The sequence below is a fragment of the Gossypium hirsutum genome, chromosome D06, assembly GCF_007990345.1.
Source record: "Gossypium hirsutum isolate 1008001.06 chromosome D06, Gossypium_hirsutum_v2.1, whole genome shotgun sequence".
NCBI lineage: Eukaryota > Viridiplantae > Streptophyta > Magnoliopsida > Malvales > Malvaceae > Gossypium > Gossypium hirsutum.
This window is the reverse complement of record NC_053442.1, coordinates 64821675-64838155: the sequence shown is the minus strand read 5'-3', so window position 1 is coordinate 64838155 and position 16481 is coordinate 64821675. Positions and strand designations below refer to the sequence as shown.

The window sequence follows — 16481 nt, the reverse complement described above, 5'->3', positions numbered from 1 at the left end:
TTTTACTTAGGATTTGTCGACTCTTATGCAGTTGCGAACTGAAAAAACCCGGATTCTTCCTCGAACGAGCTGTTGTTCATAGATCAAATCACCATTAAGATACAATATATCAAAAGCAAATATGCAAAACTGAACTTTAATCTCGATCAAAGCAACATGTTTACGCCTTCGAGTGCTTAGAATTTTATAAGGCAGTGTTTCGTGTTTGTCAAGGTCGTATGCAACGATTTCACAGTCCTAAACAAACGATTTTACCCCGGATTTCTTCGATCTTGATACGGCGATAACAACATCGGGAAATATTTCGGAACTCGGTTCGAGATTGCGAGTGTAAATCTTCACTTTCCCGTCTTCCATGTAATGAATTTGAGCTTGTTCGCCATCGTACTTATACTTTGCAAACGTATGCCAGACCATTAAATCTTTCGATTATCTCCGATTCAGCTAGACTCAGTTTCGCCAGCATTGGCTCGACCGGAACTCCGATAGAAAAGCTGCATGAACTTGAAAGTTTCGATATTCCATCGTCGAGAATCGCCCAGATTAGCTTATCATAAACCAGACAAATCGAATGCACACGCTTTACGATCTCCGCAGCCTCTGGTGAATCCAAAGGTTCCAAATTTCGGTTTTCGTTGTATACAGCAGCTTGTCCCAATGCTGCTAAAAGACTCGAAACCAAAATCCGATCCGATTGCTTGTTTTAGGGGTAAGAAGATGAATTATATGCTTAACTTCATTACTCCCAGCAGCCATTACAAGTTCTTCAACCAAATCCAGTTTCTTCCTTTTGTTCTTCCTCCTACATTCTTTGGCAATGGCGAGCAATGCTTTGAATACTTTAGAAACCGTAAGAGGCTGGTGGGGTTTGATCAACACCGTCGATCGTATAGTTTTCGCCGTTTAGCCGAAATCTCCGAGAGTGTTGTACTGGTTTCTGATTTCATCTTCGGGTTTGTTGTACGCTTCAGCTAATGCAGTGATGATCAGACCTGATCCAACGCCTAAATCCGACGCTAGTTCATGCTTGGGAGCTATCTTATTAGCCAAAAGATGGAAAACAGCAAGCAAATCACGTGGCGTAGTGCGCATGACGGTCCTTAACATATTACAGGCGACGTTCACGTCGTTGCGGCACACCCGTTGAGTAGTAAAATCAAACGCCCGGAAGAGAAACGAAAAAGGAACCCCATCGTTCTTAGACCAATACGCCATTGATCCCGAAATCTTCTGCCGCTGTTTTCAACACAGATACCTTGCTGCTATTCAGTTCTTCATCAGTCATCTCTTCAGACTCCTTCAATCCCGAAAGTTTCTTCTTCTTTTTCTTTTTCATCATCTTCTTCTCCTAATAACTTCCATTATCGTCGTCTTCGTACTGGCATTGCTTTAATTCCAGGGTTTTAGGTGGTTTAGCTACTGATTCAGCCTTGTCAGAAGCAAATGAATGTGGGATTTTGCGCTTTTTGGATAATGATTGGTGTTTACTCTTCGTTTACAGCGGCGGCGGCGGCGGCGTTGAAAGCCGTCGAAGCCATTGGTGTCTGGTTCTAGTTTTTTGTTTGTCCTTTCTAGGGTAATAAAAAATTGGCGTAAGGTGGGTCCAAATTTTCTATTTGTATTTCCCGTAATATTTTGAAGTGAAAGGATATAATCGTAATTTTACTTAAAACAAAACCCTACTTCCACTAATATAAAGCCTCCATTTTTTTTCCCTTCCTCTCTTACCTCTCTTTCTCCAATTGTTCATCCCTTCATTAAAAAAAAAACCCCTAAAAAACCAACAGGTTCTTCTTTAGTTCTTATTTCAATATCATTAATAAATTTATTCTGATTTCTTTTTCCTTTTTTTTAAAAGATTTTAATCTCACGAATTAGGGTTTTTTTGTGGTTAAATCTGGTGCAGTGAGGTGCAGGGAAATAGAACACAAAATGGCGACAGTTCCAGGACAGTTGATTTGGGAGGTGGTGAAGAAGAACAATTGTTTTTTGGTGAAACAATTTGGAAGAGGAACTGCTGGCGTTCGATTCAGCAAAGAGCCCAACAATCTCTACAATGTCAACTCCTACAAACACTCTGGTATTATTATTTATTTACTTTTTGATCCCAAATCTTCATTTTCATTATCTTTGGGATGATTTGATGATATTGATTTTAGATTTATTTGTAAAACAAAAAGAGATCGATATTGTTGTTATTACCATTTGTTTTTTAATATGTGAAAGAGAAATGGAAATTATATAAGCAAATGGTTTTTTGCGTATAAATGCTTAGATTTTATTGAGGAAATGAGAAGAGGAATAATGGGTATTTGTTGAGGGGAGGCCGACTCTGTTCTGAGAAATCTTCGAAGGTTGTCTTCCCGGAGTTGACCGTCCCTTCAATGGGTTGGTATTATATTTGGGTTAAGCCAGGGTTCACAGAGTGTGAGCGCATCGTTGGATAGTAGGATGGAAAAAGTTTTTGAATTTGGCTCCAGTCGTCTTCACATTGAACTCGAGCACAATTTATCAAGGGGCCTGAATTCGAGCTCTACTAATACTTGAGTCGAGCTGCTCTTGAGCCTAATCAAGCCTTTTTTTTTAAAAAAAAATTGATTTTTATTGAAAAATTTTGATTTAAACTCAAGCAAAGGTAATATGGCTTATTTCCATTTGGAAAGTGAGCCTAATTCAGCAAGCTCGAGCATTTTGATCTTTATCTTGAAACTTGATGAAGATCTAGTGGAGCTTCAAGCTTTGAATTTCTAATGGGTGCTTGAGCTTAAGATTCTTTTATCATGATCTTGTTTCAGCTGTGCTCTATTACAGCATTTATATGGGATGAGAAATGGTAATTGTCGTAAAATGCAAAGAGTTGTGGAAGGTTTTCTTTTATCTTGAGAATAATCAAAAAGCTTAAAATGTGAATTTAATATTTGCATGGTGATATATGTTGTATTTGTAAAGTATATTAACTCTTACCTGGATCCGTGAAATTTTAGGTTTGGCAAACAAGAAAACCGTCACCATTCAACCTGCAGGCAAAGACCAGTCTGTGCTCTTAGCCACAACCAAGTCTAAGAAGCAGAACAAGCCTTCGAGCTTGCTCCATAAGTCTGTCATGAAAAAGGAGTTCCCTAGGATGGCCAAGGCAGTCAAAAACCAGGTAATGAGGAAATCAAATTTTGAAACTTGTCTGTTTATTATTTTACTAGGTTTGCTATCTGTAATTGCTGTGATTCTCTTCCGTAAATTAGGAAAAAAAATAGATCATTTAAAGATTTAAACACTGAAATTCTTGTTAACTCGAATGATTGTTAACTGGTATGGTGTTTCCGGCTTTTGAGTTTAAATTTTTTCGAGGGTTTTATCTTGCGGTGATGAAGCGATAACATATAAGAAGGATCTATTTGTTGGATTCTTCGTTGAAATGTACTTGTTACGCTTGGCTTCTGAGCTTCCATATGATCCTCTTCAATGCTTATGTAGCTACTTTAGGCATTATCGTGTATATGTATGCTTTGAGTAGCCTTTTTGGATATAGATTATCAACGATATTCTGGATCTCATTTGTGTAGTATCCATTTTCAATGATATTCTGAAGTTCTGCTTGAGTGGTTTTATCTTTTCCCATCATCTATTACAATTTGTATCACATCGTTAACGTTCTTTTAATGAATTTTTTCCTAATGATCTACTATTCAAAAATTGCAGGTGACAGACAACTACTACAGGCCGGATTTAACAAAAGCTGCCCTAGCAAGGTTGAGTGCTGTGAACCGAAGCCTGAAGGTTGCCAAATCCGGTGTCAAGAAGAGGAACAGACAAGCATTGAGGATCCATGGCAGGAAGTGAGCTTTTTTACACAACTTCACAATCATTTTGCTGCAATTTTCGTTGTTTCTGACACTTTTTCATCCTTGTTTCGTGGTTTTAGCTTGTTGGTGTATTTTATAACTAGATTTTGAAACAAAAAAAGTGAGAATCATGGTGGTTTTGAGTTTGGTTTTTGGACTATAATATCGCAAGTTTGATAATTTTGCCCTTCAATTTCCTCTTTGACTTTGTTGAGATCATTAAGCTGTGTTTGTTATTTTGTGTTTGGATGATTTAGAAAAAGCTAAACTCACTACCCTTTGATGCTAATTACTCATGTTTTCAAAATATGGGTACGAGGATAATGATTCAATCGCAAAGGGAAAATTTCTTTAAAAATGCTATGAACTAAAAAGGTTGTAGTTGAATCGAATTAAAGCTCTAAAGAGTTTGATATTCGGTTTAAGCTTGACTTAAATATAAATTTTTAAGTTCAAATTTCGTCTGAGACATAATCAAGCTTTCATCTAAAAATTCTTGTATCCTAGCTCGAACTTGCTCGATTTTGCTTGTTAGTATTCAATATTGAGTGCATTATTATTAATCTAATTCTATATTAATGAAAAGTAGTATTATTAAATTTGAATTCGATTTTATTGATGGGTTGAATTGATTAAACTCGAGTTCGGCTTGATAGTATCAAATCAATTGAGTTTCTTAGTACCAATCTATCCACGGGGGTTGAGCCATTTTAGGTTCAATTATGAGTTTCACCAAAATTTTAAATAATTTTCAGTTTTAATGCATATTTAATGTATTATAAATGATAAAAGAAGTTAATAATTAACAAATATATTTTTATTTAATGATATTATATTTTTTATTTCGATTTTTTTGTTCATATATATTATCTATTTTTATACGATACTTTAATTTTACTTATAGTTGTCCTTTAATTGTTATATCGGAAAAATATCACGTGCTCGAACTCACATTTTTTTGTTGTAATAATAAAAATACCTTGAAGCAAGATGAATTGGAAAAAAGTTAAAGAGTAGAAATTAAAAATAATTTAAAAAAATTAAGTTTTCTGTGATCTTATTGGTTCCCAGTATATGACATATTGATAATTGGTCAAATTTTACATATTAGATAAGTTGTGGATTTAGTATCTCTACTTTAATTTGGTTGAATTTGAACATTTTAGTCCTAACTAAATGATAACTATTAAATTTATTAAGTTTTGTTATTCTTAAATATTACTTGTAAAAAATCAATTAATGGTTTTAATGATTGTTGTTTGTATTAAAATTAAAATTTTGAAATTAAAAAAAATAGCTACTAAGAATGATCCAATTAGTAAATGTGGACTAAATATTTAATTTTACACATAATACAGGACTATTACCATAATTTAATTAAACAGAATTAACTGTTATCATTGAGTCAAGATTAAAATTTCAAAACTCGAAAAGTACAGAGATTAAAATTGATCAAATTAAAGTAGAGGTACTAAATCCACAATTTACACAAAGTACATCATCTAATAGCAAAATTTGATACTTCAATTTTTTTATTTCCAATTTAATATTTAAATATAACTTCAATATTCAATTTAAAAATAATTTTAAAAAACGTCTTAGTTTTTCTATTAATCAAACTATTTTCACGATAAAATATAAACAAAATTACAAAAATCATTTTCCATAAACATTTTTTTAAATACACAAGCAATATAATATCCAAGTTTTACTTACTCGATAATTGAGCTACCTAAATCTTAATTTTGTAAACCAAATCTGTACTGATATAAAAATTTGGTAAAAAATCTCTCTAGTCCCTTTCAATTTCAAAAATAAAAAAATTGGTCTCTCTAAAAAAAATCAAAGTAATTTAATCCATGATAATTTCGAAACTAAGCAACTAATGATAATTAATCACGGCTTTAATGTATTTAGTCTATACATAATTTTGGTTAGTATAATAATAAGTTTAGCCCTCAAAATATACACATTCTATCAATTTGAACCAGATTTAACAAATTTATCTTCCAACATTTGTGAAAATATGGAAATATTGAGATGGAATTTTTTGAATTATTTAGAAATAAGGTCAATTTGAGAAAAATATGTAAACGTCAAAGACTGAATTTGTTACCATACCAATTAAATCATATAAAATTGAGGAAAAACATTAATGTTATGATTCATTGTCTTCAGTTATTCACTTTTGAAATTGTCGAGAATAAATTACTCTAAATTGTTTTAGAGGGACCTATTGCTAAATTTCAAAATTGAAAAGGACTGGAGTGGTTTTTTGACATAAAAATTTTCGAACCATATTCGAATAATTTGCCAGAAAAAAAATCTATGATTTAGACATTTTGATGAAAAAAAACATTATTTTGAATGTGCAAAGACAATATTTTCTTGCAAAATGAAATTGCAAAGAAAATAAAAAAGCTTAAATATATAAAATAGAAAAAAGATGGATCAAATTTGAGGACTTATACAGATTGCATGTAGTTGCCTGAGATTGATCCAAAATTTCTTCTTTTTCTTTCGAACTTTCTGTTTCAAGCTCACATCTGTAAAAGATTGGTCCATTAAGGAATCGCTAGTTTCCGATTGATGAACTGGTGAATCACTAGGGATCGATTCAGGTACATCACGAACTGTTGCCTTTGATTTGTTCGCCGATCGGTATTTTCCGGCGAGATTCTCTCCGGCAAGTTCGTGATAACCTATGGCGGAGGCTTTATTCAACGCTTGAAAGCCTGTAAATGCGTTAAGAACCGTTGCGCCGACGTTTAAGGTTCCGAAGAATTCGCCGGAAGGGCTGCGGATCAAGAACGCTGCGAAAGCCGGCGATGTAATCGGAGATGAAGGAGAAGTATGGAGGAAAGTGCTAATGAGAATGCGAACGGTGCCTATGAGTTTGTCTCGAATGATTCCGGCGGCGTAAATCGCGACGGAAACGGCTGAGGTTTCACCGGAAAGGAAATCCGGTGAGACTTTGAAGAGAAATTTATCGTTCCAAGTCGGATTTTCGCCGCCGGTACGATCGATCCGAGTCGGAAGCTTCGTCGATGGATCAACCCAAGCAATGGCGTAGTTTTTGGTATGACGCTTAAGTCCTTGTGCTGAGATTAAGTTGATTTCCAGAACCTGAACTGAAGACTCCATTGCTGTTTCTCTAAATCTCTGAAAATCTCTTCAAGAAAAAAATTATATTACAATGTGAGTATTATTTAAATTTATTTTTTATAAATCTATTTAAACACTTTTAAATTAAAAAAGTTATCTTAATTTAATAAAACAACTAATTTTCAAAATTATTTAATTTGGTAATAATGAAGAAATTAGTTTTATTTAATTTAAAATTCAAATCTAGATCAAACACATTAAAATTTTAAATTTTCAATAATCCTAATATTTAACATTTTGAAAAAAATTAATAATTTAGTATTTACCTTAGATTATTATTATGGTAATAATTTTACATTTAAAGCCTATATTCTTTATTTAAAAATGTCATTTTTTAATGACAAAAATCTATTTTTTTGATATAAGCCGATATGATTTATTCTAAATTACATGTAAGAGAGTCTTAACAAATTAAGAGATTTTAGTTAAATTATTTAAAATATATATTTTAATTAATATTATTATGTTTGGTGAGAAAGATTTTTATTTAAACCTGAAATTTAATTTAAAAATAAAAATTTGACTATTTTTTTAAAAAAAATTATTATAAATTTAGATTATATCTGCTCTTTTTAACATAATATTTAAAACTACTCATAGCCCCCAACCCGTAAATTGGAGTATAACGTGCTTCAGACTCGAAGCCACATCTTATTATATTGGGAACAATATCTATGCCTATTGAGTTAAGACTCAATCGACAATTTGACTCATTCTTTAGTTTTGAAGTTGATTCACAATGAAATATTAAAATTCAAATATCAAATTTATTATATGTTATTTTAAGTTCAAAATAAAATTAAATAATTTAATGGATATTTTTTAATAATAAAATAAAAACAAATAATGATAAATTTTGTCTTTTAACATTTTTTTACTATATCATTTTGATCTTAAATCCTTTATCCTTAGATCACTTTAGTTTACAACACTCAAATTTTAATTATTTTTTAGACGAAAAATTGATAATTATTAAAATTTTAATGGTATTGATACGAGCCACATATATTTTATTATCGACAAAAAATTATATACATTTTAAAAATTTTTAAATTTAATCCAATTTTCATTTAGAAACAAATTGATTAAATTTTAAAATTTGAGGATTGAAGTGATAAAAAATATATATGGACGAATTAGAAAAAAAATATGTTTTAGGGACTAAATTTACATTATACCAAATAAAAATTGTAAAAAGATTATCAGAAAGTTGTATTTATGTTTTTGTAATTGGCATTTATATTGTTTATTTTTAAATATATATTATTTTTAATCAAATGCCCCAAAACAGTAGTAAAATTGGTCCAATTTTTCGCTTTGCGCTAAACGCTGCGTTTCACTATCGTTGAACATAAATAAAAGAAAAGGCAAAACCCGTATACAAACATCAAATCAAAATCGATTAGAAAACGCCCCAAATTTTGAACCCTACTTTCTTTAAATTCATCAATCTCTCTTCGATCAAACAAAGAATCCAGCCATGGGGAACACCGAGAAGCTCTTGAACCAGATCATGGAGCTGAAATGCACGTCCAAATCGTTGCAACGCCAGTCGAGGAAGTGCGAGAAGGACGAGAAATCCGAGAAATTGAAGGTGAAGAAGGCGATCGAGAAAGGTAACATGGACGGAGCTCGTATCTACGCCGAGAACGCCATTCGAAAGCGCAACGAGCAGATGAACTACCTCCGTCTTGCCTCGCGGCTCGATGCCGTTGTTGCTAGGCTTGATACTCAAGCTAAGATGACTACCATTAACAAGTCCATGGCTAATATTGTTAAGTCACTTGAATCTTCATTGGCCACAGGTTATTTCTCAGTACTTTTGTATCATTGATCATCTTTCTTTTTCGTGGCTATTCATGATGATAATAAAATTTAGGAGAAATCAAATATTACGGAGAATTTAGGTTAGAATCTATGAAGCAAGAACACTTTTGTTAGGTAGCTTTTTGGAACTTGGATTTCAAAAATAAAGTAAATTGAGTAGTTATTTCTCAAATCTATGATGATAAATTCGTGTTTTTATACTTTTCAAATACATATTATATTGAATCACATCTAATTTGTCTGTAATGCATGCATTTCATAATAAATGAAATTCAAATCCGAATTTTCAAATTCATGTTACCGAAGGGAGCATTAAGGGAGTGTTCTAGTATCGGATATGGATACATCCTCAACTCGGCGAAATACATATTGGAATATTGGACATGGTTGGTAATGTTAAAAAAATAAAAAATAAAACCGGACATGGTCAAAACGGACATGTATTGACGCGGAACCGTTAAGGGAGTGTCCAGTGATGGACACGAACCCAGCTCCGAGGAAAAATTAGTTGAAATCAACATAATGTAGACATATTAGCCTAAAGCAAAACTAATTCAAATGTTTATGCAGGAAATTTGCAGAAAATGTCAGAAACAATGGATCAATTCGAGAAGCAGTTTGTGAATATGGAGGTTCAAGCAGAGTTTATGGAGAGTGCTATGGCTGGTTCTACTTCGTTATCGACACCCGAAGGTGAAGTCAACAGCCTGATGCAGCAGGTGGCTGATGATTACGGATTAGAGGTCTCCGTTGGGTTGCCAAACGCTGCTGCTCATGCTGTTCCGACGAAGACTGAAGAGAAGGTCGACGAGGATGATTTGTCAAGGCGGCTTGCGGAGCTTAAAGCTCGAGGTTAGAATGAAAATGGTTGAATTTTATTTGAATGAGCTTGTAATATTATGATAACATTATGATGTTTGGGATTATAATTGCTGCTTATATAGATCATAATCTGTTTGTAAATTTGACTGAATTTGTTGCTTTACAATGTCATTAATGCTGATGCCCCTTTAGTGTGAGTTTTCCATTTTGCATGGAATCCTTGTGATAACGTGTTATCCAGGTTTTGGGTGAAGTGACGGACACGGGTATGTATCTACGCGGGTATATCAAGTTTTTTATGTACTTAGGAAAAATTATATGTTTAAATATATGTCAATTGAGGATGACTTTTCAATGTGGATTATGAGTGAGCAAAATTTGATTCAAATTTAAAAAAATTGAAAAAAAAATTAAATTTCTTAATCGAATCAAGTTATTCGATTTTTTTGAATTGATTGGATTATGTAATTTGAGTTTTGAGTCATATTGAAATTTACAATTCGAATAATTCAAATAATAAATTGATGTAAATATTTTTTTGGTCGTTGTTAGTTTTAAAAATGTGCAAATTGGTCTATCTCAACAAAAATTATAAAATTTTTAAAATAATTTTTAAAATTCAAGAAATTTATAGAAAATCCAAAATTTATATTTTTTTTGAAAAGATATAAAAATGATAAAAATATAAAGAATATATAAACTTAAAATTTTAATTTTTCTTGAAAATAGTAATTTTTGCTATTTAAATAAATTAATTAACGATTCAAGTTTATCATATTAGATTTTTTTTCCATCTTGTTTTGAAAAAGTCTTCACATTTATGTGTTCTAACATGAAATTAGTTATATTATAATAATATTTTAATTTGACATATTTAATTTTTTAATTTAATACAAACAATTTTACTCGATTCAACTCACTAACTCAATTAACGATTTGAGAAAAAATTCAAATCGAGTATTAAGACTCACTAACTCGAATTCTTTTTTATTTGATTTGATCGAATACTTACTTCTAATACATATCAGTAAATATAAATTTTTTTTAAATCTAAAGAATATATAATGAAAATTTTAATTTTAATTTTTTTCTAAAATAATAATATTATTACATTAATTGAGGAAGCTATTTGACCAAAGTTGGATTGTATATTTCAACATTGGTGATGAAGGAAATTTCCGAGAAAATAGATTTCACTCCATTGATTCAAAATATCTAAATTCGAAATAAAAATATCTTAAAGTTGATGGGTTTAACTAAGAAAACAGAAGTCGCGTCTCAAACGAATTAGGACATTCCAATTTTCGATAAAATTAATTTAGATTTGGATTTGGATTTGAATTTTGGATAAATTAATTGTAATTGGCTTTGACTGTTTAAAAAACAGTAAATATTTAGATTCATGCCATCCTCTTGTTAGAGATTTTTACTACATAGATTTACATTATTCGGGTTTAGTTGTGAGTATTAAATATATGATATGAGTTCGTGGTTAGTATCTATTTTTTAATGAGTCTATAAAATACGAAAGATTAACTACTAAACCCGTTTTAGTAAATACTTAAAAAAAAAACAGGACAGGAGTATTCTTTTAAGTTTTGTATTTTCAATTTGTTTGGAAATATTTATTTTAATATTTTTAGTGTATTTTACGTATTATATTTTTAAAATTTGTTTTTATATAAAAAGATAATCTAAAAAAATGTATTACGAGATTTAAGTTTAACGTTTATAATATGGGCTGAAATGGTGCAAAATTTTAAGTCTATTTTTTGGGCTGAACTTGATCTGAACTTAGAAAGCGAACCTAAAATTCTACTTCGGCCTAGTTCATGATCATAAACACAACTATTAAACATGTGAAACCGATCTTACATCAATCTCTTGTACAAACCGATTAAATCGAGATAAGGTCAGTTGAGTCAATGGTTAAATCGAGTTTTATAATTTTTTATAATTTTAAATAATTTATTTAATTTAAACCGAATCAACTATCAAACACGTAAAAGAAATCGGAAATCAAAGCAACGTAGGTTATTACCATATTGTGAGTGCATATTTCATTTTCATTTTCTATATGATACATATGGTACATCTGAACAGTATGTCTGAACTAATATTTCATATGATACTTGCTGATTTCTTGTGAATCTTTACTTTTCGTGCTCCTTCCAAAACTTCTCCAAACTTCACTAACTCAGATTTCCAAAAAGAATCCGAGTCGGTTTCGAGTTTGGGTTCGAGAGGAAAGTTCGGATAATCATCACCATCCTTGCCTGCTACGAATCTTCTATATCCATAAGAACCGCATTTGCTACGAAATTTTTCGATATTCTTTATATGTTCATCATTAAGACTTCTCCATCTAGGTATGTCCGAAGAGGTTCCGGACGAACTCTGAGATGGAGTTGTAACCCTATCACTCCGGCTACTTACCATGGTTACAGAATCGCTCTTTGTGCTTGAACTCCAAGTTGGAGGATCGTCAACATGATCAGGTCTGCCCATTGATGAAGCATGGTCCGCGTGATGACCGTCTTTTCTCCGTATTAGTCTCCGTAAATTCTTGAAGAACTTATTTTTACCCGAATTGGTCGGTTTTGTAGCAGATGAATTCTCGATCAAAGGATCATCAAGTTCTTGAGTTTCGGAAGCTTGGGAAGAAGACCATTGATCGCAATCAAAATCAATGCTACCCATTCCTTCGGTATGTGCATATTCGAGTATCAGTTTTTTAGCTTTTGCCTCCGATTTCGGACTTAAGCTTCTACTTAAATCTCTAGCAACTGTTTCACCGGCCGGGGATTGATAATTCCTCAGCTCATACCGCAAACAAGCATTTATCCATCGGAGATAAACTAGTTCCTCAACATCATCACATCGATGCAATTGGAGCTGTTCGATTTGCTTTGTCAAGTCTTCGTTTTCTTGCCTCAAACGATTGCTCGTTTCGTCGATTGCTTTTCTCTGCAATCAAACACACACGGAAATAACAAAAAATCTGAGAACAATAATATTAGTAACCATGTAAACAAAGATGATTCACCATAAATGAAGCAAACTACCTCAGGATCCTCCAAAGCAGAGTTCGCAAGGATTTGGGTCAATTCCAACTTCCGAGCCAATTCAGAGTTTTCCATCTGCAATCTCGTATTCAAGTTCCTCAACTCTTCTACCTCACATTCCAAAATCTTTAGCCTTTGTAACTTCGATTCGATGTCCGGGTTATTTACCGGAGCCTCAAGTTCTTGCTCTTGCAATCTAGCAACACTTTTTTGAAGGTTAAAGATCTGTTCTTTATTCATCTCAGCCTCATGCTTAAGTTTCTTCTTTAGCATCTTAATTCGAGATCTTGCACTTTCGAGCTCAGCTACGGCTTTTTCATGACCAGTGACTTGGCTTTGTAATTGTCGTTTTTCCGACTGTAAGGACTCAATCTTGAGACTGAAAAGTTTAACCTCTGTATTTTTTATCTTCAATCGGTTTACGAGCTCCGTAACTGCTGTTTCTTGTTCTTTAAGGCCATAATATTTGAGCAACTGGGCCTCGAGATTCTTCTCCTTCTCCTGAAGTAGTTTTACTGTGTTTCTTAAGTGCTCAATCTCTTGCTCGTAATCGTCCTTTTTAGCACTTGTAAGCGTTATCAAAGTGTCAAGATCCGACCTCGGTGCTTCCACTTCCAGGTTCGGAGAAGGTTCAACCACAGCAGAAAAGTCAAATTCCTTAACAAGATCATCAAACTCTGTCAAGAAAAACACATCTTCATCGTGACTAATGCTCGTGGAATCATCCATCCGTTGCTTCGACGTTTCTTCCTGCCAGAGAGAGACCGAAACATCGTAAACAGGAAATCGAATCAACATCACAAGCATAAAAATTGAACCTCGAAAACAACATGATACATTAGCAGATCATATTCAGTGTCCTAAAAAAGTTAAAAAATATGCCATAGGTCTCTGTAGTCTTCACAAATTTGGAATTTAATTCCTATACTTTTATTTTTAGCAATTTAGTCCTTATTTCAGTCTTTTTTTTTGTTAAACTTTTTGGCGTAACAATGTAACTAAAAAAAGACATTGTAATGAAGTTAAATTTAACAAAATAATTTCAACAGTGTTACAATTGAACCATCTAAAAAGTAGAGGGACTAAATTACAAAGAATACAGGGACTTATATGGCATATTTTAGCTTCACAAATTATATGAACTCGAAATGTGCTTACAGGTTCTGAAGTTAATGACATCTTTACGGCTCGAAAATCATCTTCACTCCGATCGGTCTCACCGGAATCAACCTCACTGCGATTATCTGCATGATCAAAGTTCGGGATATTATAAATTTTCAGAATCGATCCGATATTTAATACAATAAAATGCAATTATCGCAATAGCATCCATTACATCCGCACCCGAAACCGAATTGGGATTTACGGTTCTAAATCGATAACACAGAAACCCAACGAAAGAAACAGCAACAGCAACTCCAAATTTCAGCAAAAGAGGCTTTGAATCCAAATCTTCTTCTTCATCATCTTCCATCTACATAATAAAAAAACTCGGAATTAAAACAAAAATAAACAAATAAACTCAAATTCAAAAAAAAAAAGAACCCTAATTAATAGCAAATAATGAAAAAAAATTGAAGAATCAAGAAAAATAATGGAAACCCATTTTATTTAGCAGAAGATTCCTCAAAGGCATCGAAAAAAACTCTAAATTAAAAGTCAATAAATAAACTCAAATCCCCCACCCCCCCCAAAAAAAAAAAGAAGGAAAAAACCCTTGCTCAGATGAATAGCAACTAATGAAAAATTGAAGTAAGAATCAAGAAAAATAATGGAAACCCATTACAGTTCAAGCAAAACCCATCTTTTGAGCTCTTACTATTTAAGGAAGAATCCTCGAACGCATCGAAAAAAACCAATGAACTTTTAACTTTGTGCTATGAAATGGGGTTCTTTGTTCTGTTTTTTTGATTGAGTATGCTGTTTATAGATCAAAACAAAGCATATGCAATAATGGAAAGAGAATAAATTAAATGTTTGGGGGGAGGTTGAAGTTGAGTTGCGTTTTTGTCTTTATTACATGATTGAAAAAAAGTAGGTTGACAATGACCAAAAGACAGAGAGAGAGAGAGAATCAGAGCTTTGTTTTTCGTTTGTCAATGGTGGAAATTTAGGGCTTTGGGTAATTATATAAATTTAGTTTTTTTTATTTGTCAATATATTAATTTTTTTCAGCTAATTTTCCCTCCAATGGCTTTTCTACATTTTAAATTTTTAAATTTTATAGTAATTAATTTAAAATCAAATTTTTAATTGGACTTTTTGAAAATATTACAATTAAGTTTTTAAAAAATAGTATTGTATCAAGTTCTTTTTTTTTTTGCTTAAGGATAAATTTATTCATTAAATCTTAATATATCACTGATGCGTCGGAAGATATCCATTTCTCATAACTGAATTATGGACAATATATTATGATCTACAAGTAACTCGTGATAGAAGTTGTTCTAGAGAGTGATAGTAATGTAACTGTTGATATGCTAAATACAGGTACTGAGGATGTTATGATGGCTTTGCTCGTTCGATATATTCAGGCAGAATGCAAACAACTCTCGATGGTCAAAATTCAACATATTTTTAGAGAAACTAATGCAGCAGTTGGTTGTATAACAAAAAAAATTGTCATGAGAACATTTTTGAACTCCCTTTGAATAATGTTACAATGATGTTGCTTAAAAAATTTATAATTTGATTTTGATTTTAGAAAAAAAATATAAATTTACTCATGTTTGCTAAATAACTCGCATGTTTTAAATATGTTTAATGTAAAATTTAAGCTGAAATTCAACACCCAATCTAATGGCAAGTGACCTAATTAATACAACATTGATGCTTCAAGGACTCAATTAAAATATTTCAAATTTCAACGGATCAATTTAAAATTTGAATCATATTTTGGAGGCATATAATGAAATTAACCTTTTTCCTTTTTTTTATCAAGTATTTTAGAGTACTTTTTCAAATGGAAGGTTATATTATTTGAATTTTTTATTGAAAAAAAAATCAGAAAATATTTGTCAACATATATAAAACAAATAGGTCTAATTTTAATTTTAGACCCTCTATTATGTTAATAGTTAACATATGAATGAAAATTCACGTTATAACTTCAATAATTAGCTGAGATTAAATTTTGAATTTCAACATATAAAATTAAAATCAATATGAAATATCACCTCCTCCCCTACCTTTGTTGTTTCTCCGATCATCGTCGTAGACATTTATGTTTCGATATTTCCCGATTGACTGGAACACTCCATTTTCATAGTAAATCGAAATTGATTTCACTTGTACCACTTAAAATATGGTGTATCAATTTATAAAAAGAAAATTTAAATAGACGTGTAAAACTCAAATATAAAATAAAGTATTTCGCCAAAAGAATAAAAAATAGCTAAGTAATTTTTGAAAAATTAAAAATTATAAAGAAATTATTTCGGTATAACATACCGTAAATACAAACTGATATAAAATACAAAAATATTAATAGAAAATACGATCATACCTTAAATACAGAAAACCGATATAACATATCATAAAAAATTAATAAAACAAACTAATCATTACTTAATGCATTTTAAATCTTTACGTAGGATTGCATCATTATTTATTTTATGTGATATAAATTACATAATGTATAAAAATAAAAATATATTACAAAGGTATAAAATATGATGAGTTGGGTTGAACTCAAATCTTGAATGGTGAAACCCAAACTCGATCCAGATTTTTTTTTTGTCATCATGCTTATATTAAGCTAAAA

General features: G+C 31.5%; 5 protein-coding genes and 1 non-coding gene across 8 annotated transcripts; 3 read left to right on the top strand and 3 right to left on the bottom strand.

The window, feature by feature from the left end:
- Positions 1 to 388: 388 nt before the first annotated feature.
- On the bottom strand, positions 389 to 1215 carry LOC107937263 (DNA ligase 1). Its single transcript, XM_016870113.1, has 3 exons — positions 993 to 1215; positions 744 to 839; positions 389 to 660 (listed from the first exon to the last, which is right to left on the bottom strand). Exons 1-3 carry the CDS (start codon positions 1213 to 1215, stop codon positions 389 to 391), a joined length of 591 nt encoding a protein of 196 aa, XP_016725602.1.
- A 424-nt stretch (positions 1216 to 1639) lies between these two features.
- LOC107937288 (60S ribosomal protein L28-1) lies at positions 1640 to 4032 on the top strand. Its single transcript, XM_016870153.2, has 4 exons — positions 1640 to 1787; positions 1907 to 2080; positions 2985 to 3148; positions 3697 to 4032. Exons 2-4 carry the CDS (start codon positions 1933 to 1935, stop codon positions 3835 to 3837), a joined length of 453 nt encoding a protein of 150 aa, XP_016725642.1. The 5' UTR covers positions 1640 to 1787; positions 1907 to 1932; the 3' UTR covers positions 3838 to 4032.
- Positions 3354 to 3443, top strand: LOC121218971 (small nucleolar RNA R24). The gene has a single exon (XR_005915452.1). It is a non-coding gene; the product is annotated as a small nucleolar RNA R24 (small nucleolar RNA).
- A 2093-nt stretch (positions 4033 to 6125) lies between the features above and the next one.
- LOC121218658 (uncharacterized) lies at positions 6126 to 6983 on the bottom strand. The gene has a single exon (XM_041096227.1). It carries the CDS (start codon positions 6981 to 6983, stop codon positions 6291 to 6293), a length of 693 nt encoding a protein of 230 aa, XP_040952161.1. The 3' UTR covers positions 6126 to 6290.
- A 97-nt stretch (positions 6984 to 7080) lies between these two features.
- On the top strand, positions 7081 to 9858 carry LOC121218659 (ESCRT-related protein CHMP1B). Its single transcript, XM_041096228.1, has 2 exons — positions 7081 to 8809; positions 9402 to 9858. Exons 1-2 carry the CDS (start codon positions 8485 to 8487, stop codon positions 9686 to 9688), a joined length of 612 nt encoding a protein of 203 aa, XP_040952162.1. The 5' UTR covers positions 7081 to 8484; the 3' UTR covers positions 9689 to 9858.
- Positions 9859 to 11672: 1814 nt separating this feature from the next.
- Positions 11673 to 14822, bottom strand: LOC107937283 (protein CHUP1, chloroplastic). 3 transcript variants are annotated; one of them, XM_016870144.2, is made up of 5 exons: positions 14538 to 14822; positions 14063 to 14192; positions 13877 to 13962; positions 12719 to 13468; positions 11673 to 12620 (listed from the first exon to the last, which is right to left on the bottom strand). In XM_016870144.2, the coding sequence occupies exons 2-5, from the start codon at positions 14190 to 14192 to the stop codon at positions 11775 to 11777; spliced, it is 1812 nt and encodes a 603-aa protein (XP_016725633.1). In that variant the 5' UTR covers positions 14538 to 14822; the 3' UTR covers positions 11673 to 11774. The 3 variants fall into 3 exon arrangements, with proteins under 3 accessions (XP_016725633.1, XP_016725634.1, XP_016725635.1); XM_016870145.2 differs by lacking the exon at positions 14538 to 14822 and adding an exon at positions 14321 to 14431; XM_016870146.2 differs by lacking the exon at positions 14538 to 14822 and having other exon boundaries at positions 14055 to 14192.
- Between the last annotated feature and the right edge of the window lie 1659 nt (positions 14823 to 16481).

Bases quoted from the DNA above. Each gene is read 5' to 3' on its own strand.
- LOC121218659 (XM_041096228.1), top strand. From the start codon at position 8,485: ATGGGGAACACCGAGAAGCTCTTGAACCAGATCATGGAGCTGAAATGC. The intron at 8,810-9,401 runs GTTATTTCTCAG...ATGTTTATGCAG, and splicing joins TGAATCTTCATTGGCCACAG to GAAATTTGCAGAAAATGTCA.
- LOC107937263 (XM_016870113.1), bottom strand. From the start codon at position 1,215: ATGGCGTATTGGTCTAAGAACGATGGGGTTCCTTTTTCGTTTCTCTTC. The intron at 840-992 runs GTCTGATCATCA...CGGTTTCTAAAG, and splicing joins GGATTTAGGCGTTGGATCAG to TATTCAAAGCATTGCTCGCC. The intron at 661-743 runs GTAATGAAGTTA...GTCTTTTAGCAG, and splicing joins ACTTGTAATGGCTGCTGGGA to CATTGGGACAAGCTGCTGTA.
- LOC121218658 (XM_041096227.1), bottom strand. From the start codon at position 6,983: ATGGAGTCTTCAGTTCAGGTTCTGGAAATCAACTTAATCTCAGCACAA.
- LOC107937288 (XM_016870153.2), top strand. From the start codon at position 1,933: ATGGCGACAGTTCCAGGACAGTTGATTTGGGAGGTGGTGAAGAAGAAC. The intron at 2,081-2,984 runs GTATTATTATTT...GTGAAATTTTAG, and splicing joins CAACTCCTACAAACACTCTG to GTTTGGCAAACAAGAAAACC. The intron at 3,149-3,696 runs GTAATGAGGAAA...CAAAAATTGCAG, and splicing joins CCAAGGCAGTCAAAAACCAG to GTGACAGACAACTACTACAG.
- LOC107937283 (XM_016870144.2), bottom strand. From the start codon at position 14,192: ATGGAAGATGATGAAGAAGAAGATTTGGATTCAAAGCCTCTTTTGCTG. The intron at 13,963-14,062 runs GTGCGGATGTAA...TTGATCATGCAG, and splicing joins AAATCCCAATTCGGTTTCGG to ATAATCGCAGTGAGGTTGAT. The intron at 12,621-12,718 runs GTAGTTTGCTTC...GTTTGATTGCAG, and splicing joins CTGCTTTGGAGGATCCTGAG to AGAAAAGCAATCGACGAAAC.